At 49.6% G+C, this 26031-nt stretch overlaps 1 protein-coding gene across 2 annotated transcripts in view; it reads left to right on the top strand.

The window, feature by feature from the left end:
* The window catches only part of Mapkapk3 (MAPK activated protein kinase 3), a 29341-nt gene extending 3585 nt beyond the window's left edge, over positions 1–25756 (top strand). For both annotated transcript variants that reach the window (XM_027933659.2, XM_027933658.2), the window contains exons 3-11: positions 17131–17270; positions 18444–18508; positions 18930–19009; positions 20847–20970; positions 22281–22356; positions 22705–22829; positions 23283–23368; positions 23655–23735; positions 24388–25756. In XM_027933659.2, coding sequence (XP_027789460.1) covers positions 17131–17270; positions 18444–18508; positions 18930–19009; positions 20847–20970; positions 22281–22356; positions 22705–22829; positions 23283–23368; positions 23655–23735; positions 24388–24540 — 930 coding nt within the window. In that variant the 3' untranslated portion in view covers positions 24541–25756. The remainder of the gene's footprint in view (positions 1–17130; positions 17271–18443; positions 18509–18929; positions 19010–20846; positions 20971–22280; positions 22357–22704; positions 22830–23282; positions 23369–23654; positions 23736–24387) is intronic.
* Positions 25757–26031: the final 275 nt, after the last annotated feature.

Raw genomic sequence — 26031 nt, 5'->3', positions numbered from 1 at the left:
GTATGTAAAAATTGGGACCTTGAGTTAGTGGTCGGAAGTCACATGACTTGACGTGGGGGAAGGGATTGCAGCAAGGGCCAGAATTTCCTCCCCTCCTGACTTCCTGTCACCACTGCTTATGGTTGTCTGCCTTCTGGCAGGCAAAAATGACCATGGCACTTAATACCTCTAAATATAAGCAATAGAAAACAATGTAGGGGATCTGCAGATGGGAGTAAAGGTGAAGGTCTTCTTTCCTGGCTCTGCTTCCAGACTGAGGGATTGGAGCCTTTCACCTTCATCACTGGACCCTAGTGGGCTCCCAATTCCTGTTCCCTTCCAGAGAGTCCTCTGGGTGGAATCTCTTTAGTATCCTTCTCCTTTTGGTTCCAGAATTAGGGAAGTTTCTGAGGCTACCTCACACAGGACAGTTCTCTTACCCTTGGTGTTAGATGGCTGTAGCTAGCAGGCTGTTCTGCATGCTGTATGTGGTGTCCCAAAGCACAGTGCTGAGGAGGACACATTTTCCCTGACAGGTGGGAAAGAAAGCCCTGGCGACCAGGAGGCCTTGCCTGAGTTCACATATGAATTTAAGGACTTGGCTCTACATACTCTGAGACTCTAAATGTGGCATGACAGGCCAGCCCTCTTGCTTTTTCTCCCTAGGTGATATCTTCGCTTTTACACACTGGAGAATCTCTTCTCATCTGTTAAGATTCAGCTTCACTGCTCCTCTTCCAGGAATCTGTCCAGAGTCCCTGACTTTGGGGCTATGGAATCTTCTTTTTTTTGGTACTGGAGATTGAACTCAGGGGCACTGAGCCACATCCCCAACCGTATTTTGTATTTTATTTAGAATCAGGGTCTCACTGAGTTGCTTAGCACCTCGCTTTTGCTGAGGCTGGCTTTGAACTCGCAATCCTCCTGCCTCAGCCTCCTGAGCTACTAGGATTACAGGCATGTGCCACCACACCTGGCTATGGAAACTTTGACCCCTAAAGCTGTAGTAGTCACTTTTGACTCAAAGATCCCTTGTTGCATCTTGGTCTGGGGCCTGACATACAATAGGGACTCCTAAATGCCTATTGAAATGACCATGTGTTGTACCTCTGAGCTTTTGAAAGAGCACTAGGATCTAGACTTTTTCCAGTTTCTTCTCTAAAGGATAGGGGTTCTCTAACTGCATTTCAAAGAAAAGCTACAAGGACATGTTCTTTTCCCTGAGATTTGGCAAAGGAACTCAACTGAAACTTTGCAAAGGAACTCAACAACTCTACTGCCCCCAGACAAAGCCCATGCAGAAGGCCTGGGAGAAGGGAAGTGCCTTTCCATGAGGCTGTTCCTGTCTCCTGCCTACCATCTAGGCCACATTTTCAAGCAGAGGGGCTCTCTCTAACCAGAATGCCAGGAGGAAGGTAGAATGGGAGGAAGTCAGACACAGGAAGCCCAGGACCCTGGATGCCCCACCCTCAGCGGGGAGATGGAGTCCATTGCACTAGAACCTGTCAGGGCTGGTGCTGCAGAGCTGGATTTGAAACTGGGTGGGGCTGCCAGATAGGCCAGCCCTTTCTCATCTGGCAGCCACCACCCCCTCACCTACTATCTCCAGACTGGTCAGATCAGTCTCCATAGAGCTACTTGTTACTGAGTCAACAAATCAGGAGCATGTGGAGGGGCTGGTGACCCTGTGTAAGAGAGTGCCTGGAAATTAAATAGTTTCACTGCACCCAAGGTTCTCTCCAGGCTGCCCCTCACCTGGTAGGAAAGAATCTGAGGCATTCTGAGCTACCACAGGTGGCACCTTCTGAACTTCCAGGGGTGGGCAATTTGCTTTTTAAACTGGGGAGGACATCAAAACCCACAGAATGCAGAAGTAAAATTTAGGTGGGGATGATTGTTTTGAGATACTTTGTACCATACCTGGGTAGAAAGCTGTTTTCTCAGCCTGCCTTCAAGATTACCTCTGCTGGGGCTTCTAGGATTTTTTTTTTTCCCATCCCATGCAGAAGCTGATGCCAGCCCTCCAGATTTCAGTCCTTGGTGTTGTGGATTCTAATACCCTCTCCATAACAGCTAGCAATTTTTTGGTGGGGGCGTGGATACCCCACCAATTGAACTCAGGGGCACTCGACCACTGAGCCACATCCCCACTTCTATTTTGTATTTTAATTAGAGTCAGGGTCTCACTGAGTTGCTCTGTGCCTTGCTTTTCTGAGGCTGGATTTGAACTTGTGATCTCCTGCCTCAGCCTTCTGAGCCACTGGGATTACAGGCATGTGTCACTGTATCTGGCTACTGCTGTCAATTTTCCAGAGCATTCTATCTGGCAGATCTTGACCCCAATGTGCAATATATATTGTTTTATCTAATTCTTATCTTCCCGTTTTATGGATGAGAACTCTGCAATTCAGAGGTCAACAGCTTGCCCAAGTTGCATAGCTTGGTGGGTGACAGGGCTGGGATAAATGCTTAGGCAGTTTGATACCAGAATTTTAGCATGTAAGTCACCCCCCACTTCATACAAGTCTGTGGAGACATGAGGGACTCTGAGACCTGACCCCTGGAAGGATGTTGGTATTGTTCTCCATGGCTCCACTGGGAGCCCTGGTAGCTCCAGCTGGGCCCCTGTATCTGCTAGTGCTTACCTATATCTGCCCAGTTCTCCTCACTGTGTGGAACTTTATGTCTGTGAGTGGGCAGGTGGTAGTTTCACAGGGTCAGCATACAAGGGCCATCTCTGAAAGATTGTGTGGCTGTGCTGGGCCTTGTGAGTCTTAGACAAGCTTGGCACAGCATAGCCCAGAGTGCCACAGACATGAAATCTATCTGGTGAGTGGGTAAGAGGAAGTGGGGGCTTCCTGGAAGGGATTGCCCACTTTAATCCAGACTTCTGATTTGAGAAGGATGTGGATGACAGAGGAGGGCCCACTGTGTATGACAATATGACTGGGTTAAATACTCAGCACCTGCTGTGAAATACCACACCCGCACACCTGTGTTCTGGCAGAACCTGGTTGATCTCAGTGGGGCTGTTGTCAAGCTGTAAGGGATTGAAGGGTTCCAGGGAGGAGGAGGCATTTCATGAGAACTTGAAGGGTAGAGCACCATTTCCAGGGGTGCTACAGAGGTTCTGGGTTGCCTGGCTTCTTTGTTCAGGGCCTGGTCTCCATGACAACAAAGGCTTCATCTCTCTTCTGAGCTTCATGTTTGAGGAAGTGGTTTTCCTCCTTGCATCCCTCATCTTCCTTTCCTTGGGACACTCATAATGGGAGACCTCTGGGAGGAGACAGCAATTGGAGCATCTGGTTCTGTGGTCCCCTAGCCTCCCCTGGTTTTAGTCTCGTGACTGACTGCACATCTGAGTGTGATGGCCACCAATTGGGAGCAGAGGACCGTAGTCATCCCTAGGTGAGGGGGGCATTCCTGTGCTATAACAGTGTGTAAAACACTTTTTGGAAGGCTGGCTCTGCTTCTCCAGCACAGAGACCACAGCTCCCCTAAGCTCCAGTGTCTTCCTAGAACATTGGTTCTATGGCCCTTGCTTCATCTATTTGAGATCTTGTGTGGCACCAAATGAGGTCTGAGGTGGGAAAAGGAGCAGGGTCCCAGGTTTAAAACCCTTCCTGCTATCTTCTCTTCAAATGATCTTGAGCAGAAGGCAGTTTGGGAATCTTTTGTAAAGGTCTCTGTGGTGCTGTTGAGCCTGGGTTTCACTCTGTTGGCAGGGAGCAGGATTCAATCTTAGTGACTGTGACTTTCCCTGCCTTCGTGCTGTGAGGAAGCACAGGCCAGCACATGTTCTCAGAGAATGGGGCTCTCCTTTGGGTGCCAGCATGCATTTTTTGGTGGCACATTATTGGTCTTCATAAGCACTGACTTGGTTCCCTCTGCACCTAAGGAAACCTGCTCTTTGTGTGGCAGAAAGAATGGCATGGAGGGAGCTGTAGTTCCTGGGCTCCTCCCCACCTTCTTGCCCTTTTGGAACTAAGTGGATTAGGTTGTGTGCAATTGTGATTAAAATCCTGCTGTGTGGGAACCCAGAGATTGGGCCTTGTGTGGGAATACAAAGGCTTGTTTGGGGGAACAGGGAGCCCCAGGAGGTCTTTCAGCATAGGCCAGGCCAGAGAGGCTGAGAATATTGATTCTGTTTTTTTTTATGCAGGTTTGGAATTAGGATAGCTTTTTCTTTAGATCAGGGATTTGTCCTTGCTGCTTTCTCTGTATGGCACTACATATCTTTCATGGCACTATGCCTTTCTTTGTCTTTCATTTCTTTTTCTCTGCCTGTTTCTCCTGCAGCTGCACAGTCCTTCCTCTCAGGCCTTGCTACTCTTCCTGTCTCAAGTGTTTCAGACTGGGCTTGGCCTCTTCCCTGCAGCCTGCAGGCTGAGAGCAGGCAGAGGACAGGCCAGGGGCAGGTCAGGTGCTGGGGATTCATTCTAGACAGCCTGAACTCCCCCCACCCCCAGGGGAGGTGGGGGTAGGCAGGAACAAGGAGTGCCCGGCAATGCCCCCGCCACTCCCAGTGTCCTCTCCTACTGTTAGCCTTGACCAGGTGCTGGCAGCCTTGGCAGTCAAAACGGTGGAGTCAGGCACACTTGGGCCGAGTTGTAACCTGAGGCGTCCCCTGTTTGGAGTTTGGGAAGTCAATCTGAGCTGCGTTCTTTACTGTTGGTCTCCTTTTATGGCCCAATGGTCTGAGGTTGTTGCTTAGGATAACAGTAAGAGATTGGGCACATTATGACCCCTAAGGTTCCCTGGCCACAGTTGGGATAGAAAGGGACTGGGGTCTGACTTGGGCTGAAGCCCCAGAGTCAGTGGAGGAGCCCAGGGAAGGAGGGTGTCAGGGAGGACTCAAGATATAAGGTCCAACCTGCCTCCATTTTCTAGAGGGTGGACCAGAATGTGAGATGCCTCTGCACTAGCTGGGGTGGGCACCCAACACTCTGGCTTGTACCTAACCCCCTTATCCCACTAGAGGTTAGAGGCTATTTCCAGGGGATGAATGACCAAGGCTTTGACCTGCCACACCTATTGCCCCATTCCTAAGGGTTCACTTTCCACAGGAGACCCAGAGGTTGCTCCATAAATGTTCTCCTCAACATAAACAACCCCCTTCTTAGAATGTGGCAGAGGGACTGTCAGGTCCTCTGGCAGGCAGCAGCACAGGGGCCTTGGGGCAAGAGGTGGTGGACAGCAGAGCCCCATTTGTTGAGTGAGTATTCCCTACATACTAAGTACAAACAGCAGACTCTGTACCATTTTGCTGTCATGGATGCAGAAACTGATTCAAAAGGCAGAGTAACTCACCCAGGGTTACATAGCTGGGACATGTTGAGACCGGGCTGGAACCCAGGCCTGGCTGGCAGCCAAGTCCTGGCTCTCTGCCGTCATTCCCTACGTACCCATTCAGCTGGGACCTGGAGTCACAGTCTGCCCATCTGTAAAATGAGGGGCTGGGTGCTCTGCTTGGCAAGGGCTTCCCTTCTGGCTGTGAAGACACTTTTGGTGGGCAGAGACAAGAAGTTTCAGGGAAGTTGAGGGGATCCCTTGCCCCCTGCTGGAGCTGCTCTTGCACATAGACTGGCAGTATGGAGACTGACCAGAAGATGCCCCAGGATGCCTTTCCCAAGTCACTCAGCAAATGGTGTTGCCAGGGAAAACAGTCAGTTGTGGTAATGCTACCAGCAGGGTCTGTAGTATGCTAGGGATAGGATCTCTGGGGTTATGACTCAGTTTGAGAATCCCTCTCTGCTATATTCATGGCCCAGTTAAATACTTGAGTCAGGCAGAGATAGTACCAGGGAATATCGTCACCTTAGGCAGGGCTGAGAGTGGGAGTGAGTCACTGTAGCCTATTCCCTTGGCAGGAATATCCCTCAATACTGCCAGGTCACCACCCTGGTCCCCCAGAGGGCAAGGCCTATCACCCTCTTTTTCTCATGACTGGGGCTCCATGGAATGATCCTTAGAGACAAGAAATTTCTTCCAGGAGCCATCTGGGTGTTGGGGACTTGGGAGCACTCTGGATGAATAGGAGCAGAGGGAGAGGGGGGCCAGGGTCTGAGGGAAGCTGGAATCTGGACAGCTAGTGCCTCTAGAGGAGCCTGAGTAGAGCAATGGCTGCCTGTGCTTACCCAGGCCTGTGTGGGGAGCTGCAGGGACATGGATGAAGCTAAGGAAGGAGGAAGAGATGCTGAGCAGAGATGATGTAGATTCCAGGAAGGGCAGGAGTAGGGGTAGCTGTTGAAATGTTTCCTAGGGTCTCCATGCCATGTCTCTGGTGGGATCCAGCTCCTCCTCCACACCCCCCACTTTTTTATTTTTTAAAATTTTTTAGCTGTAGTTGGACCCAATACCTTTATTTTATTTATTTATATGTGGTGCTGAGGATCGAACCCAGGGTCTTGCATGTGCTAAGTGAGTGCTCTACCGCTGAGCCACAACCCCTGCCCCACCCCCCATTTCTTATTCCCGTGTCATCTCTGTGACATCTCCTTCAGGAGGAATGATACCAGCTGTCATTCTCCTTAGAGTTAGAGGGTGTTGGGTCCCCTCTCTCAGAGGTGACTGGACTGGGTACCTCAGTAGGGGTCACCTGGGCATGGCGTCACTTGTCCTTGGCAACCTTGCTTAGGGAGGATGGCCACTGATTGCCTTCTGTAATCCTGTGCCAGTTACACGGGCATCACTGAAGCATGGCTGGCCAGTTGGAGCCATATATTCCATGACTGAGGGGGTCTCTTCATGAAGAGAAACCACTGAAGGGACATTATTTCTGAGATTAGAACAAAACACTCGTGTTTGCTAAAATTTTCCAGTCTTATGATAAAAACGTTCTATTTTTACACTGTCATAGAAGAAATAGTACCAGGGTAATGTTTCACAGATTATGTAGCTGATTTTGACAGAAAAATCTTTTTTTTCCTCTGAGAAGTTAAAGGAGACTAGCAGAGGCCGGATCCTCTTGAGTATGCAGCAGGAAGCTTGCAGAGGCCCTGTGTGACCTTTCTCTAGCCCTGCTGGAAGGTTGTGGGACAATCCTGATATTTGGCATCTATATGATTCTGCACTTACCTACTGTGTAACCTCTGGGATAGGGAAGAGGTCATAGCTCTCTCTGGACCTCTTCTCCCAGATGAAAAACAGTTATGAGAATAGTGTAAACCCATTTCACAGATGGTAAGTTGGGGCTCAGGTAGGTTGAGAGACTGACCTGGAATTACACACTTTGCAGTAGAGAACCTTGCTTAGAAGGATATACAGAGGAGTTGAGAGATATAAGGCAACTGCCATCTCAGAAAGTGGGGGCTGCCACAGAAAAGTGGAAATGTGCCCATTCTCCAGTCAATCAAAGATGAGAACTAGTTTGTTCCTTGGCTTGAGTCCTTGCCTCTCACTCCTCGGGATTCCTCTCTGGAGATCAGCCACCTTTCCCCATCCTGGAAGGTCTGCCCCCTCTTTACTGAGACTTTCACAGCAAAACAGGAGCCATAAACTCACGATTCTTGGTTCACCTTTGAAGAACCCAGTCTGACTTTGCCCTCTGAGGGAATCTGAGACCATTTCCTGTCACCTGCTGGATTGGAGGAAGTCTGCCTTCTCCAGGTCCCAGAGACTGCACCTAGATTTCTGAGTTGTGGGAAAAAAGGTTAGAAGAATGTGAGGCCATCTCAGAGCAAGGCCTAGGGGAATTCTGAAGTCAGGAGTCCTCAAGCAAACCTTGAAACCAATTTCTACCCATGACGCAGTAGCCCCTTGACAATATGTGCTTATCACTGTGACATTCTGAGCTCTGTGTGTGTGTTCTTCTATTCTTGGGGCCACCTGGGAACATGAATACTGTCACTGTCCCCACTTTCCAGACTGGGCCAGGAGACGTATAGAGATAGAATGACCTACTCAAGCTTATAAGTGAAGTAGGAAGATGAACTGGTTCTCTGCATTCAGGTCTGTCTGACTTGGAACTCTGTGGTCATAGCTGATCCTGTAGTACATGGTCCCTGACCTAAGGAACTGGGACTCCCTGGCCTGCCCCAACCAGCACTTGTGTTCCTACTGTCCTTCCTCCTCCCTGACTGGGAGCTCAGCTCAGTTCCTTCTTTCTGGAGGCATTCTCTGCTACCCCCTCCCCTGCCAGACATGGCACTTCTGCTTTTGTTTCCAGGTTGTCTGGGCCTGGCAGGAAGCAGGCAAACCAAAGCCATCAAAAAATTTAGGAAACTGAAGTAGTCTTGTGTTCTGAGACTTGACAGTTTTAAAATCATCAAGTGTGTTGGCTTCCCTGTCAGCAGGGCTTCCTGGGAAGGCACTGGACTTGGAATCTCAACTGCTTTCCAGTCTGTCAGCTGTCCCCCATCTGGTGTCCTGGTGTTGGCCTAGAAGGGGAGTGATTGGGGGCCCTCAGTGCTCCTAAGTTTCCTCTGGAGAAGGTGGTCCCATGTTGCCTGCTCTGCAAGGTTCTGCTTTGGGAAGAACAGAGAAGGAAAGAGAATGAGCCAAGACTAGTTTCCCTGAGCCAACATCCTCATCAAGCTCCCCAGTTGGCAGTAACTCATCTATATACCCAAATCTTTGAAGACACTGACTGTAGTAGCATTCTTGGCCCCTGTTCTATGCCTAACCCCAGGCCCAGAGCCTGGGAACCAGGATCTGTAAATGAAAAATCCTCCCAGGCTTGAATTGAATCCTAGTTCTCAAAGAGCTCCCAGATTTGAAGGTGGCCAAGAGTGAGCTTTGTGACCTGGAGAAGCCACAATACCTCCCTGAGCCACAGTCCCCTCATCTGAAAATGGTGGTTAATGATGTACCTGTTGAATGACAAGAGCTAATTGGTGTAATATGCCCAGTACAGGGCAGGGAATGTGTGAACATCCTCCACTGTTCTCATAGCTACCAAGTAGCAGAGCCTGGTCTAGACCCAGGGGCGTGAGGCCAACCTCTGGGAAGGATACTTTTCGTTTTCTCCAGGCTGGTGTTGTGGGGACCAATCCTTACTCCAAATCTTGCTGTTGTGTGGAAAGGGGATAAAGCAGCTGTGCACATGGCCCCCACTGCCTAGAAACTGACAGGTGGGATTCAGGTCTTGACTCGCTGAGCAGCTGCGTGACTTTGGGCAAGTAAATAACCTCTGAGAGAGTCAATTTCTCCACAGATAAAAGGGTGCTGCTGGTTCTTCTTGGGATATGGTGAGCACTGTGGCATCAGCACAAGGGAGGAACAGTTGCTGTGAAGGGGACATTAACACTGACTTGACTCCATCATTCCCTGTGCATTCAACTAGGGGCTGGATATTTGGGGTCATTGGTATCATGTGAGTTGACCTCCCTGGAATTTTGTGTCTGAGTGGGAGGGGTAAATGGACAGAATGAGATGGAGGACAGGCCGTGGTCAGAACTTAATGAAGCACAGTCTGATCTGGCATGAAGCCAACTAATCCATAGCTGCAAAATTGGTTCCATTAGCTCTCTTAATGAGCTACAAAAGCTGGGAAAATGAGTGTGTGAGAGAATAATGGCATATGTCTGAGGCTCTAATTTGAAACTGTGGCTAAGAAGTTAGATTCGACACTACTATCAGCTCTCCAAATATCACTGGCACTCTTGGAGGAACATAGGGCTGGGTTCGGCTCTGGCTTTATAAGGTCAGGCCTTTGGAGGGCAACACCTGCTTCTGAACCCCAAACTTGGGGCTAACCCCATCCCTGACAGCTGCCCCTAGAGCAGAGGCTGAGGTCCATGCTCTCAGTGGGCGAAGCAACCCACAAAGGGTCACACTGGTTGGCTAGAGGCCAAGGCCAAATATGTTAATAACACTCACAGATGCTGGCAGCACAAGGCAGGGGTGGTCTTAACAGCTGGATGAGAAATGAATTCCATTATTCCAGTGGTGTGTTATACAAATGGAGATGTCTTTCTGTGGGAGAACAATCCCAAATAATCACAGAATTAGGAGCCAGGATGGATCTCAGAGATGGCAGAATTGAAAACTCTTGTCAAGGAGGGAGTATGACAGTAGGTTATTTGTTTGTTTGTTTTATCCATACCTTCCACCTGTAGAGAATAGGGCCTTCATACAATGAAAACAGTATGAGTCAAAAACCTGCATTTTCCTATAATACTCTGTTCGGTTCTGCTGCCTGAGTGTTTGGTGTTGAGCATGTGCATTGTGGTTTAATAAACAACTGGGAATGCAGCTATTCTGCTTTCCTGCCTACACTGGCCCAAGTCTGGAACAAGACCCCTGAGGTTGGAGAGAAAGTTTTGGAGGTATACACCAATCCTTGCCATCAGCTCCCAAGGCAGAAATTCTACTTAAACTTACTGGCACAGACATCCCAAGAAAGTAAAGGATCTGGTGGCTATTAAGTATTCTGGCAGATCTGTCAGGCTAGTACCATGTGCTGGCCTCAGTCTTTATGTGGGAATCCATATTAGATATGTTCATTTGAATCTTCCCATGTCTTTTGCAAAATTTTGTTGAAGGTCATGTAAAATGTTAGACTTTTCCTTTTCATATAAGGTTTGATGCTAAATCCATTTTAGAATTTGCTTCTAGAAAAAATTCAGTGAATGGTTCTGTATCTCTGATAAAAGCAAGAGAGCCTACCTGTTTTCTTCTTTGCCAAGACTTCTAGGAAGCTCAGAATTAAAATTTGTCTTTGTTTATACCTATGAACTTAAGTGGGTTTCCAGTGCATTTTATCTTTTTCTTCATTCTAAAGAGAATCTGATGGCATTTTAAAAAATTTGCCCTCTATTAGGCTTTGGAATTATAGAATGCATGAAATCATGTTGTCAATAAGCAAGGCAGAGGCTGGAGATGTAGCTCAGTGCTAGAGCACTTGCCTAGCACACACAAGGCCTTGGGTTCAATCCCTAGTACTTAAAAAATAATAAATAAAATACACAAGGCATATGGAAATAATAAGACTGGAGTGTCTCTTGGGGCAGTGAGAGGAGTTAGATCCCTGGCTTCCAGGAGGTTCCCTTTGCTGTGGGGCTGATGTCTCTAAAGTTGTGGGTTGGTATGAAATCTAGAGTTTCATCTTCTTAATTTGTTACTGCCTCATTGATGGGAGAGATTACAAGTCAGCTCTCTTCCTCTGGAAAGAGTGGGTGTTCTGGCTAGAGCCATAGAGTAGCCAGGCCAGGGTTGCAGGGTAATTGACTGAGGGTGTGGAGGTTGGGGTTTGGGTTGCAGAGGTGTTGGGGGTAGCTGCTTGTCCAGTCTGGTAGTCTCTATGCCTCCTGTGTGTGAGACAAATGGAGATACTATGAACAGTTTTACTTGAGGAGAGCCCAACCCTGCAGTAAGCTGGAGGGAGATGCTGGATGTGTGGGTGGATCTGGGTAGGTGGCCCTTCCTGGGATGGGAGAAGGCTGGCGAAGAGCTATGGAGGCTGGTTTCCAAGGCTGTGTCTTTAGAGATGTCCCTGCTCCTCCTGATGCTCTAGGAAGACAGATTGAGTGCTTTCCCAGCTCTAGGCAATGACAGGTGTTGGGTCCTGCAGTGGAGACGGGGACTTAGATGGGGAGACAATTTCTGAATGAAGATGTCCAGACTTGGTCACTATCCTAGGCAAGACTGTCATAGGTTGAGTTGTGACATCAAGACACCTAGACTTTCTTGGGTACTTCCTGATGGCCAGTTCTCTGCTAGGTACTTCAGAGAAATAGAAAACACTGGAAGAATAAGTGGACAGATGGATGAGTCCTGCCCTCTGGAAGTTTAAGGTCAATATTGCAGAGGCTAGAGACACATGCACATTCAATGGCCCATTCCCCCATTCCCATCCCAACCCCATATTTTTCATACACTATGCACTCACCCCTACACATGCATGCACACACCCATGTTCTCATGTACCCGCATGCTCCTCATACCTCTATGTATTTACATACCTATTCACACATTTATTTTAGAACAAGTTTCTCAAGTCTTGTGCAAGCTGTGGCTTTGGCCATTGCCTTTCCAAATTGGGGCCATCCCCTCCTCTCATCTGCCCTTGGGGAGGGGTTGTCTGGATGCTCTCTCAAAAGTTCTGTTCTCCTCCCTCTTCAGCCTTGCTATATTGCAGCAGGGGGCCCCAGGGCAATGACTTCATTTTTCTGAACCTCTGTTTCCTCAATCTGCAAATTGGGGCTAATAGTCCCCACCCTGCTTGCCTCACAGGGTGGCACCAAGCATTCCCATGAGATAAAGGACAGCAGAGTGTTTTGTAAACTGAAAATTATTTTCCAAACAGGCAAATGCTGCTGTTGTTTTCCAAGCTCTGGAACTCAAGAATTCCTCCACCCTCAAGTAACCCCTGTCCTTGGGTAGGAAGGGACATAGTGTGAAGGTGGTAAGGGGGCCTGGCTGTTCTGAAGCCCCCATTCCAACTGATGGTGCTAAAGGGGCATGAGCATGTGTCTGTGGGGCCCAGCCCAGTCTACTCCCAATTTTTTGTGGGGGCTTGCTGGCTGGTGAGGTCAATAGGAGTCTAGCCACTTGGCTGCTGGCTCCAGGGACAGATGAGAGGATTTGGCAAAGGACAGTGAGGGATGAAGGGAAGGTAGAAACCGCTACATCAAAAGCTGTGTCCAAACTCATTGAGCTTCAGTGGGGTCCTACTCCTTCGGTACAGCCAGGAGCCCCATTGTTTAGGAGAAAGTCAGGGGTTCTGCCTCCTAGGCAAGTGTGTGAGTGTGTATGTGTGTGTGTGTGTGTGTGTGTGTTATGCACCTATTTGGCACAAGCTGGATCCAGGTGCCATCACAGATCTTCCATCTTTGGTGGGCCTTTGGGAAGCTCAAGGAACACAGGACAACAATGAGGCAAGGGCAGGGGTCTATTAGTTTGTCACAAGCCCGTCCTCTCATCTTGTACTCCCTCAACTGGCGGCCAAGACATTACTGTCCTTTTGTTACTCCTCTTCTCTCACCTCCCTCTATCCAAGCCCTGCAGTTTCACACTGCGGAAACAGAGACCCAGAGAGGAAAGGGACTTGGCCCAAGGTCACACTGAGAATAGGGAAGAACCTGGGCCTCCTGGGCTTTGACCTTGTGTGGTTCCCATGTCTGGAAAGGTGGGACTTTTGCTGGGGGATGCTTTTTAGGAAGGCTGGTGTGGAGCCATGTATCTGCACGAATGAGGTCAACTTGCAATAAGTGCCTCATGGATTGGAGCAGCCCTCATGGGTCCTTGGGAAAAAGAGGTAAAGTATGGTTCAGCAGAGAGTAGATGAGGTACAGCCTGCCTTGGGCAGTGGGGAACAAGTTTGGCGAGGATGTCATGTAGCCAATTTGTTGAGCCTGCCTGGCTCCTCCTCAGTTTAGTCTTACCCTGTCCTCATGATGCATTGTGAGAGTGTCTTCCCCTCATCCCTATTTTATGGATTTGTTCATTAAATCTACAAACATTATCTGAGTCAGTGCTCTGTACCAGGCTCTGAATCTGAGGCCTGGGACCTATAGGCAGACTGACCCAACCCTCTGGGCCCACAGTCTGATGCAAAAGACAACTGGGTGCCAGCCTGGCTGGGAAAACAACCATGTGACCAGGGACCAGTTACTTCTCCTCTTTGTGCCTCAATTTTCCATCTAAAAAATAGTGATAATAAAGTCCTTTCCTTCTAATATTTATAAAGTACTCTGAGTAGAGCCAGGTGCATTCAAAGTACAATATCTGTATGACGTGTTTGTTTAAAGAGTTATCAAAGGAACATATTAATTGTAGGTTGTCAGTAAGTTCTACACTGGAGGTAAAAAGGGTGGTGACCTGGGAGTTGGGAACGTTTTCTGTCTTGATGGGGGTGTGGGTCCTGGGTGTGTGTAATTTTCAAAGTTCATTGAGCTGCACCTGCGAGACTTGTGCCTTTTACTATATGTAAATTATACCTCAATAAACAAACACACAGAAACTATAGAGAAAGAAATGTATAGGGTGAAAGGAGTGTGAGGGATCCTTGAGGTCATTTTTAGACAAGGCAGTTAGAAGATCTGGACATGAAAGAGTCCTGGAGAAGGAGGAGGAAGAGGAAGAAGAGGAGGAAGCAGAGGAAGAGGTGGCAGCAGCAGCAGCTCTGGCTATGGTAAAGAAAGATGAGAAAACTGAGGCTCTGAGAGATCTGAAGCTATATTAAGGGTCAACCTGGGGGGTTAGGATTGTCAGCCCAGGAAATTTCTCAGCAGCTAGGCCTCAGTGGGCCCAGGTTCAAGACTCTGCCCCTGTGGGTTCCCCTGCAGAGACCAGAGGAGGCATTGTATTTTCTAGGGGCTGCCCTTTCCCTATCCTGATGCCTGTACTCATGGTCTTAGCACTTGAGAAGGACCATTTAATTCATGGGGGAAATGGGCTCCTAAATATGGACTGAGCAAAGGAGGGGGTTTTGAGAAGCTCTAATGCAGGGACATGCCACCTGCTCCTCCACTTCAGCATACACAGGTGCAGGCCCAGTTTTGACTCTGTCCCGTCTGTGGCAATGCTCCACCCTCCACCACTTTCTCCTCCCTCCCTCCCTCCCACACCTCCTGTTTTCTACCTGTTACCTGTCCATCCTTCCTTCCTTTGTTTGCCTAGGAACCCAGGGCTTCCTGCTATGCTCCAGTCAGGGACCCCCAGGACCAGCTGCCTACTTCTACCCTCAAGCTGCTCCCAGCCTGGCCAGAGGAACTGAGGCAAAACATTAGGAGAGGAACTGGGAGAACTTTCCAGAGGCAGAAATATCTGAACTGTCTCCAGAGGTTTCTCAAAAAGAGGGAGTTGAACCCTTGGAGAATGAGATGGGATAAGAATTCATGAGGCAGAGACCTACATGGGCATAGATGTAGAAGCTTGAGAGAGGGTTTGGGCCTTTTTGGGAATACCCTGTACATCATTCTGCCCAGGGATAGCAGGAAATGAGGTGGGAAAAGGAAAAAAAAGCAAGTCTGGATGCCAGGAGAAAAGGTGGTGTTTATCTGGAGGACATGGTAAAGGGGTCTATCCACAGGAAAGGGGTCAGTGTAGTAGCTTCAGAGGAGAAGAGGGGCTAGAGGGGGAGAGACACTGTCTAGACATACCACCCTGAATGTGCCCAATTTTGTCTGATCTTAGAAGCTAAGTAAGGTCAGGCAAGGTTAGTATGGGTGGGATGGGGTGGGGGAGAAGACAGAGGACCCCACCAAAAAACATTCTAGTTGTGGGATTCGGATTCTCTGAAAGAAGGGAGAGAGGATTCTGGTGTGGGAATGATATACCAGAAGGGAAACAGTGAGGAGGGGTCCAGGAGCCAGGCTGAAAGTCCTGATTAGAGATGTCAGGTTAGGCTGGAGATCAGGGACAGAGGGTAGTGGACAGGGGGAGATGATAACGGGAGGGTTAGGAGGAATAGGAGAAATGGGGTTCAGGGAGGGAGGATGGCACATTTTGTGTCCTGTGACAAAGAATAGAATAGACCTGACTAAAGCCGTTCAGGACACAGTGGAGGTGGGCTGGTGTGGTGATACGGGTGACTGAGCCTTCTGGACCCAGCACAGAGAGCAAGAAGCTGGTGCTCAGGCACTGTGCAGTGTGGACCTCAGGGATACTCTGGAAGGCACAGGCCATAGTGTCAGGCCAGAAGCTTTGGCCCACAGCAACCCTAATATTCTCTCCCATCCTGGTCTGAGTAATGGAGCAGGATGCTGAGCAGGACTGATCTGAGCTCTGGTCTTGGGTGTCAGCCCTAGTCCTCAGCCTTCCCCAGTTAGGAAATAAAATGTGGCTGGACCTCGTGTGAGCAAGACTGCTGAAGAATGGATTATTCTTACTCTCCACATCCTAGACCCTCTCTCCTTGAATGCTGACTTCTTTCCTTACAGCTCCCTCGAGCATGGCCACTCAGGGCCTTTGCTCATTTCCAGGTGATTAGTCTCAGGCAGTCACAGCCTAGGCTGAGTTAACCTGAACAAGGATCCTGACACCCACCCACCTAATGCCTACCTTACTGTGGTGCATCTTAGAGGAAAGACTCTGTTATTACTGCATTTTACAGAGTTGTGGGTTGTGGCTTGTAACTGCATGCTTGCCTAAGGTCATACCAAGTCATTAGAGGAATTCAATCCCAAACCCACATCCCACTCCACCCAGCTGTCATCTCCCTCAACTAGGGTTCTCCTGTCCTCAGTCTCTGCCTCTGGGTCCTCCCCTGGGTTCTGTAGGCATATAATGAGGGTGGAGCCTAGGCAACTAGGTGACCTCCAAGTGATCCCACCTTTCTAGCAATGAGGATGGCATTGTCCCCTGCTCCCCCGAAGCCCATGAAGCAGCTCCCAGGGAGACTGCAAAGTTACCTTGGAAGCCAGAGACTGACTGGAAGGTCATGATCAAGCAACTCATTTTAGAAGCACTTTTCTTGATAGTGACAGTTTTATTCCTGCACCCACTCCTGGAGAATTTGAAGTCTTAATTACCTTCTCTTCTGCAGGAGTGTGTGTGGTCTTGTCTCCCTCCACCTGGTGCTAGGTCCCAGGGATAGACTGACTGACACAGGCCTCAACTTCTCCCACAGGAAGCCTTCCTCTGGCTCCAGCGACCTCCTGCTCATGCTGGGGCCTTTGGGAAGATTTGCTTGACAGAGTGGCCTACCCTTCACTCTTCAGCAGCTCTTCTCCAGCACCCTCCACTGTCATGCAGAGGTGCTAGATGAGGGAGCACGGGGGTGTTGTCGAGGGCCTAACATTGCCACGTGTCATCCTGTACACTTTACATGCACAGTTTCCAATCCTGGCCTGGGAAATGTGGCAGCTGTGTCATCCTCATTGTAAAAATGAGGCTGAAGGGATATGTAGTCCCTGGTTTGGGATCCCATGGCAGATGTGACTTAACTACAAACCCACTCAATTTTCACTGCATCTGTTTCTCTCAAAAAGGGAAGCAGGGGCTTCTCTGGCCTTTGAGACCCTCCAGCCTGCCAGCCACTTCCCAGGACTTCCTAGAGTTATTAATTAACTAACCTGCTTGTACCGTAAGTCCAGAGGTTCACTGGACCACAAGGCAGGGAAACCTGGTTTGAATCTACATTCTGCCCCTCAGAGGGCAGAATGGGACCTGGGAGGTTATAGGTCTCTCTGAGCTTACATGTCCTCATCTACAAGGGGAAGGCTGTGGGCTGTGAGCCTGATGCTCTCTGTGCCCACCCACCCACAGCTCCTGTATGACAGCCCCAAGGCCCGGCAGGAAGTGGACCACCACTGGCAGGCCTCAGGTGGCCCCCACATCGTGTGCATCCTGGACGTGTATGAGAACATGCATCACGGCAAACGCTGTCTCCTCATTGTCATGGAATGGTATGCTGGCATCCTCCTGAAAGCCCCTTTGGTATCCTTTTGTTCCCAGGCTCCATGCCATTCTTCTAGGACTTTCTCTGTTCTTCAGAAAGCGGCTCTGGGTGACACCCAAGCACCCGAGGGATAGAAAAGTGGGTAGCTGCAGGGCCTGTCATGGAGCTGTGTAACTGGCCACCGTGGCATTTCCTGAAGGGTGGGAAAGAGATTATAGCTGTCATATGGCCTTTCTGGGTGTGGTTTGCACTCTGTGAAGAGGGCTGGAAGAGCCATCAGAGAGGACTGACACACCCTGAACATGTACAGGTAGGGACAAGTGGGGAAGAGGGAAAGGGATATACTTAGTCCCTTAAGCTTTCTCCTTCCTGGATCTGTGCTGCCATGGTCCCACTAGATGTTGATTGTTGAAGTTCAGGACCGGAAGCCAGGGCCACCTTCACCTTGGGTTTCTCCCATTAGCATTGTGGTTCAACCCCAGCCTTCCATAGACCCTGAGTTCCATGTCTGGGCCTCAATTCCTCTGTGTCTACCTTTCAAGAACTCTTCCCTGAATAGATTAGCCAGCTCTTCAGATTAGGGGTTTAGATCCTGGCTCTTCCATCCACTAGCCATGGGACTGTGGGTAGCTGCTAATCTTTCTGAATTTCTGTAACTCACAATGTGAAATGGAGGAAGATCTTAATGTAGTATTTATCTTAACCTTGACTCTGATCAGAGTGCCCCATGTATATTGCATATTCAATTTGAGGTGAAGGAACCAGTCCAGGATCACACAAAAGCACACATGAAGGAACACAGGTTATAATATACAGTAAGCACTTAGAGAACATTAGGTCATGATGATTATAATTGACATCCTGTTCTGCATTTGGGGAAACTGAGACTTGGGTGGGGTTAGAGCTGTTGAGACCTCATAGCCATGTAGCACCACTGGGAACACAGGGGCTTCTGGGCAGGGATATGAGTCCACCACCTTCCCTTAGTTCTGTGAGTTCAGATCAACTCCCTCAAGCTGATAGCCCACTATGCGCCAGGTACCCCAAGGCGCAGGAGGCTAACAGTATCTGTTTACCAGGGAAGTAGCATTAGAGCTTGGGGCCTAGACTTCTGATCCAGGGCAGGGGCAGAGTGATGCCCAGTGTCCCCTTCCCTACTCACAGTCACCTTCTCTTGTAGCATGGAAGGTGGTGAGTTATTCAGCAGGATTCAGGAGCGTGGTGACCAGGCTTTTACTGAGAGAGGTATGTGCAGGCAGTTGGACCAGTGTTGGGGAGTCAGGGTGAGAGGGCTGCATCGCAGTTGCGAGTGATCACATCTTCCCAGTAGAATAAGGGAGGGCGGGAAGGAATGTCCTTTACCCCCAAGGGGTTCTATGAGTCTGTGACACTTTTGGAGATGGACTTCGGATGGAGGCCTCAGAGCCTCTTGGTGCTGACTTGCAATGAGCTGGGAAGGGGTAGCCAAGGCCTGAGGAAAGAGGCCCAGGTGGACTGGGAGCATCCTTGAAGAAAACTGGGGTATCTGGGGTTGGGGTTCAGGATAAAGGTCACCATTCTGTGCTGGCCTACTATACCATGTCCAGGATGGATGATAGGGTGGGGGCCCCAAGGTGACCTGACCTTTGATTGGCATCGCTGACCCCCCAACTCCCTGTATCTGCAGAGGCTGCAGAGATAATGCGGGATATTGGCACTGCTATCCAGTTCCTGCACAGCCAGAACATTGCCCACAGAGATGTCAAGGTGAGGCTCTAGGACCCAGGCTGTCCCCAGGGAAGGAGCAACTTTCCCATTCCACAACCCCTGATGGCTCCCAGCACCCGCTGGATGGTGGCCAATTTCCTTGGTCAACATTCCACGATTCAGCTCCTTGGCCCAGACTGCTTTTCTCTGCCTCTCCTCTGATGGTTCCTGCAAACTCATTATGCTCTTGCCAGAAGGATCTCTTTGTTTCCTTCAAATACTGCATAATCCCAATAGTAAAAAGAATAACTGAGTTCCTGCCTCCAGCCAGTAGGCCTTGACAAGCATCTCACTCCTCACCCGGCCCTATGAGATAGGGACCATTACCCATTTTATAGATTAACAAACCAAGATTCAGATAGAGAAGAGGGGGGAGTGGCTTGCCTAAGACTGTAGTTGCTGCACTAGGATTCATTCATTTATTCGTCCACTAAATCAGCAAGAAATTTTGTGACCACACAATGTGCCAGGCCTCAGGTAGGGTCTGCCTGATGCTACTGGGTTTTCTATAAAGTTACAGCCATAGTTTCAATATATTAGGCTCAAACACTAGCATTTTAACAGAAAGAGGTTGGCCTCTGCGGGGAAGGAACACAGGGAGTCCCACTTCCTGGGCTTGCTTGCCTTCCAGTGGTGGACTTGAAAGATGTTCTGGAAGCTCAGTGATCTAAATTTCCTCTCCTGGGAGGACTGTGTCTTCCAGGCAGCCCTACATGCACACACACACATACACATGCACACATAAACATGCATATGCAAGCCACCATCAGAGCAGAGTTTGTTCCTCCTAGGCCCTCTGCCCCAAATCTGGAGCATTACCCCACTTGGCTTATTTCTTCCTAAGACTAAGCAGAGGTGAGTGGAGGGGCCAACTCTGCATTAAGCTTTCCTCTGGCTGAATGCTGCCAGTCCATAGTTATCCTGTGATTCAGGATACATGTAGAGCCACAACTGATCACCTTGTGAATCCTTGCTTGACTTTGACCCCTAGCTGCTTCCTGTTTTCTTTCTTTTCTTTTTCTTTCTTTCTTTTTTTTTTTTTTTCTTTTTGCTTAAGGGGAGAAAAGCCTTCTGCCGAGCAGATGCCTTTCTGTATGCTAAATCTGCTTCTCCGTTTTTATCCCAATCCAAGGTCAAATTATCTCAAAAGGAACTTGAGAAATAGCTCCCACTGGCTCCATACCAGAGCTTTGTCCAGTTCCCTGTCCTACCCAAGCTTGCTTGGGAATCCCTCCTGCTCCTTGGCATGAACCTACATCCTGCCCATTCATTAGAAGCCAGCTTCAAGGCTGCCTTTTCCTTGTAGCCCTCCCCACTTCCCCCATCTGCCAGGCCCGTCTGTGCTTCACAACTGGGAAGAATTGCCTTGGTACAGCTCCTGGGGTCTAATTAGTGGGGGCCTTCTCTGAGTAGCCTCAGGTGGATTTTGCCCTGCTGTCCTTGCAGGTTTCCTTTCAGGCTGGGTGTGGGACATGTGCTTGGCAACACTGGCTTACCAGCAGTCTGCCTTTTCTTACACCCCGATTATGGCAATTCATGGTAACCTCAACAATTCAGGGTCTGAAGTTCCTGCCCCTAGGCTATGGCACTTGGTCATTCAGTCTTGACTAAGCACCTGCCTCACTCTCCCCTCTATGAACAAAAGTGCACCTCTCAGTCACCTTGACTTTTCTATATGCGGTCCATGTTGTTGATGGCCAATGGCCATGTCTATTCATGAGATGAACCTGGTTCCCCCTGTATTGAAATAGAGGGAGGGAGTATGGCTAAAGATCACCTTGGGGCTCTGTCTCTGCCTGGTACCTAACCCCACACACATTTTCTCTTCCTGGCGTAGCCTGAAAACTTGCTCTATACGTCCAAGGAGAAAGATGCTGTGCTTAAGCTCACTGACTTCGGCTTTGCCAAGGAGACCACCCAAAATGCCCTGCAGACACCCTGTTACACTCCGTATTATGTGGGTGAGTCCTTGGGACACGTTCAATATTTCCCTACCCCTACCATACACCGCTGTGATACGTGGCATCCAGTGGGGTATGGAAACAAAAGAGTTAAAGCCTAGCCAGGAGGGAGGGGAAGAACTGTCTGCATGGAGGCGGGTGACGTGGGGGGCCGGAGGCTGCAAAAATATTCTCCCAAACTTCAGCTTCTGCTTTTGAAAATAGATCCAGGAAAATTCTGGCTGTGGACTGTGAGCTGAATGACATCACAGCAGCTCTAAATATATATGTGATAAAAGGCTGCCATCAGCTCGGGACAGAGCCCAACCGTGGTTGTTTTTCTCTGGTTTCTGTCTTCCTGGGTTTCATATTCAGAAAATGGGTAGGCCTTTTCTCCACCATTAGAGGGATACAGGGTACCAGTCACCTGCTTTGTAGGAAAGGGTCCCTTGAATCAGGACCTGGGTGAGTCCTAAGGGTATGCACATACTCATGCTTCCTGGTAAAGCTCTGAGTGGCTCCCAGATCTGGAAAGAACCCAGAATTCTGTAAGTGCCCTTTACCTGAAAGTAGGATGCTAACAGGGGCTCTTTTCCCTCAGGGGATGTCTTCTGGGAGGGCAGCTAAAGGGGCGGGAAGCCCCCTGAGACAACCAAAATGGCAAACCCAGGAGTACTCTATCACTGAGCTAATCCTCAGCCCATTTTATTTTTAATTTTGGGACATTGTCCCTCCAAGTTGCTGGGGTTGGCCTCCAACTTGTGATCCTCCATCTTCAGCTTCCGGAGTAGCTGGGATTACGGGTGTGTACCACCATGCTTGACATTTTTGCATTATTTTAACTTAGAAATCTTCTGGCTTGCTGACCTCATCGCACAAATATGAAGACTGAGGTCCCTTGGGTTGGTAGCCAAGCTGATAGTGTGATACATAGCCCTATCTGTGGGTCCTCCTTGCCTGTGACCTAGGCTGTATATTCAGGGAGACAAGGGACACAGGGCAGCTGGAGGGCTGAGGCTCTCTTGCCTATGGCAGGACTTCACCAAGCTCTGGACTGGCTTTTCCTCTTGCCTTCTCTCACCAAGGTTGAGACTAGCAGAAGAGCCCAAAGGATCTGGGGCTGTCTGAAAGCAGCTATTTTTTTCTGGAAGCTATTTCTCCTCTCCCAACTTCATGTATGTGCTGCCTTCCCAGAAGGTGTCAGACGCCAGTCTGCTCTCCCCACCTCCCAGCCTGGGTACCTACTTCTTACCTTGCCCAGGTTTCAGGCTCCTACCTAGGCCCCAAGATTCTTGGGGCTGAGAACCCTCCTATGTCCTCTGCCCTGGCAGCCCCTGAGGTCCTGGGCCCAGAGAAGTATGACAAGTCGTGTGACATGTGGTCCCTGGGTGTCATCATGTATATCCTGTGAGTACCATCCCCACCCTTGTCTCAACCTCTTGTTCCCACCCCCACCGTGTTCCTTCAATACTGCTTTTTTGCTCCCTGCCTTCTGTGTCCATAGTGGGGCTCATGTGTGTCACCATCCCTTGAGCAGGCTGTGCTTCCCTTCTGGCATGGGATACAGCTTCTTCAGGTTGACTGAGGATGTCCCCATGCCAAGGGCCAGTGATGTTCCTGGGAGTCCAGAGAGCCAGTATTATTACTATGGTGTTTAGCTGCCTATCTCACCAGTGAGTGGCTTGGGGTAGAGAATGGATCTGTCCTAGCACTGCCCCCTGACTCTTATGCAAAATGACTTCCTCCCTCTCCTAGCTTGTGTGGCTTCCCACCCTTCTACTCCAATACGGGCCAGGCCATCTCTCCAGGGATGAAGAGGAGGATTCGTCTGGGCCAGTATGGCTTCCCCAATCCTGAGTGGTCAGAGGTCTCTGAGGATGGTGAGTGAGCCCCTCTGTCCCACCATGGCCCCCGTGGCCTTCATTCTGGACAAGTGACCTGTGTTTATGGTGTCAAACTGACCTGTGTTTAAATCCTGACTTCTCCACTTCCTAGCTGTGTGACCCTAGGAAAATCACCTAAACTTTTGGAGCCTTAGTTTCTACATCTGCCAAATGGACTGATAACCTACTTACTCAAAACCCCTTCTAACTTCAAGTCTATTTATATACCACAAACATATCTGTGTTGTATTCGTTATCTATTGCTGCTTAACAAATTATCCTGAACATTTAGTGCCTTAAAATAAGAAATAGTTGTTAGTTCATTGTTTTGTGGGTTAGGAAAGTAGGAGCACATGCAGCTGACATGGGGGCCCAACATGTGGGAGGGTCTGTGGGGAGGGGTGGGGAACTATAATCTTATCACTCCCCTCTCTTCCCTGGGCCCCCTAGCCAAGCAGCTGATCCGCCTGCTGCTGAAGACAGACCCCACTGAGAGACTGACCATCACACAGTTCATGAACCATCCTTGGATCAATGTGAGCACTCCCTCTCCTATAGAGGGCAGGGTGTCAAGCTGGAATATGGCAGCCTGGCAGGAGGATGGTAGTTCGGGAGGCCTTGGTGCAGGGCTAGAATGGGCCCTTATACACAGATGTTTGCCACTATCCCATCTGCAACATGGCTTATCCATTGCCCCAGTCAGGGTCCTTTACCTCTCTGAGCCTTGGTTTCCCCATCTGAGATTGGGAAGGGGGTAAAAGGGGGCAGCCAGTACTGTTCCACATGCCCTTAGGCTCTAATCCATGGATTTGGGACTTCTAGCAATCAATGGTGGTGCCACAGACCCCGCTCCACACAGCCCGAGTGTTGCAGGAGGACAAAGACCACTGGGATGAAGTCAAGGTGGGTAGATTCTGTCTCAGTCTTCCTGAAGTTTCTATGGTGATAGCTCCCTAGAGTCAGTGCTTGGCTCTTTCCCCATGCCTAGAGCACAGGAGAACCCTTGGCACTCCACATTTTGGACTGCATTATTCCATTCAGGGTAGTGCTCCTGGCTTACTCCCTTTATGAAGGGGAACTTTGAACAAATGGCTCAGTGAAAGGATTTTGAGTTCAAGTCTTGGTTATAACCTCTATTATAACCTCTGACATTTGGGAGGGTGGTCACCCTTGTTTTAGACTTAGCAGAGGCCAGGTTTGATCATATGGGATAGTAGTCAGAGCCCTGGGACACCATGGCACAATCTCCAGGCCCCAGTGTCCTGGGTACCAAGTGAGATGGTATTCTCTACAGGCCTTGTGGTTCTGAACAAGTGGCAAGGGCACACTTCTCTGTCCTACTTACTCTTGATGTGGTCCAAGGATGTCACTACTTTTCTGTGCCCTAGTAGATAAGCTCAGTGTCCATGACAAAGGACTGTAAGTAGGATTATGTGGGTGCTGGGGCAGCATAGTCTGTCATTGAAGTTGTTAAGGAGCTGCCCAGATAGGAGGGTGATGGCTCTTAAGGTCAGTATATTCTGTACTTTTTATCCTTCATGCTGTCTGTTCTCAGGAGGAGATGACCAGTGCCCTGGCCACCATGCGGGTGGACTATGATCAGGTGAAGATCAAGGACCTGAAGACTTCTAACAACCGGCTCCTCAACAAGCGGAGAAAAAAGCAGGCAGGCAGCACCTCGACGTCACAGGGCTGCAACAACCAGTAGCTCATGGGTCTTTGGAGGAGTTAGGCTTCTCAGCCCGGGTGACAGACTACATCTGAGGCTCTGGCCATGAGGGCCCAGGGTCAATCTTTTAACAAAAGGATTATTTTGTCATTTTAATTTGTTACTTAGAACTTCAGGATGGAGGACCCTGACCCAAAACCTCCTTCAGAGCAGCCCCAGATCAGGCTCAGGCCCTAGAAAAGGCCAGGGCCTAGAGGATAGGGAGTCACTTGCTGCACCTTTGGCCAGCGTTGCCTGAGTGAGGCTGTATCTCTGTCCCACCCGAGGCATGGCTTTAGCCTTCTAGGTCACTGGGAGTTGTGGCTGGACTTCCTTTCTTCCTTGGAGACACCCATGTAGGATAGACAGATGGGCTTGGCCTTGAGAAAGGCATCTGGCTATTGGTTGTCATGGTGACCAGGGACAGTGTTACTGTCTGTAATTGCTGAGTAAATGAGCAAGGGAGGAAGAAGAAACAATTGAGGGCCTACCTTTGCCTTCTTGGGGAGACTGGTCTCTTGCTCTCTAGCTGACCCTCTCAGGCTGCCCCTTCTTTGATCTCCCTGAAGCTGCTGGGCCCAGCCTGCTGTCTCCCTGGATGGTGCAGCCCTGCCTTGCTGCAGTTCAATACTGGATGGCACTCAGAGCTCTCTCCACAAGGAGTTCTTGGGCCTAGCCATCCTGTCACTACCCACTACACAAAGGTTGATTTCTCATCTCAACTGAAGGTAGGGGGTATCTTTAATCCTTTTCAATTTTGGAAAATGTCACTGTGACAAAAGCCGCCTATCCTCACCTGCTTACCAGATCCCAGGTAGGACAGCCCCTCTCTGTTGATGCCAGGGGTTACCTTTTGTTGTATTCTTATGAGACAGGATGGTTGGCTCCCATTAACCAGGGGTCTCTTTCTGACTCTAGATCAGACCCGAGGTGGTAGAAGGCTGCTGAGCCATGCTCAGAAGGTGTGGTCCTGGCTTCAGCCTGAGTTGGAGCAGAGAGCCCTCCTGGCTGATCCAGGCTTACCCTGTCCCACCCTGCCAAGTATAGCCTCAAGGTGCTGAGTGCTTGATATGGGGACTGACAAGTGCCTGACACCCAGCCTAGTTCCTGATTCCTGGCCCCTCTCTCACTGGCGGGAATCTCTAGACTATGTCACATAGAACAATGCTGCTGGGTTTTACATCCACATATTAATAAACACTGTTTTGACATTTTCTCCCGGTTCCTAGGTTTTTCTTTGTCTACATGGGTGGAAAGAAGTGACCAAAGGTCTGTTGCTTAGCCCTACTAGTGATTTCACTTCAGCTGGAGAGGGTGCCTCTGGCCTGGTAAACATGCCAGGCTGACTCTTAGAGACACTGCAGCTTCACTAGGCGTGGGAAGGTCAGAGGGGCTGAGGGATGGCAGCTGACACATGCCCCCAGCTCTGTGCCGCCCCTGTGCACTGTGTGTGTGACACCCACCCCCGTCCCTGCATGTGCCAGCGTCTGC

This window comes from Marmota flaviventris, chromosome 8, assembly GCF_047511675.1.
Source record: "Marmota flaviventris isolate mMarFla1 chromosome 8, mMarFla1.hap1, whole genome shotgun sequence".
NCBI lineage: Eukaryota > Metazoa > Chordata > Mammalia > Rodentia > Sciuridae > Marmota > Marmota flaviventris.
Note: the sequence above shows the minus strand (reverse complement) of the source record. Positions and strands in the feature narration are given on the sequence as shown.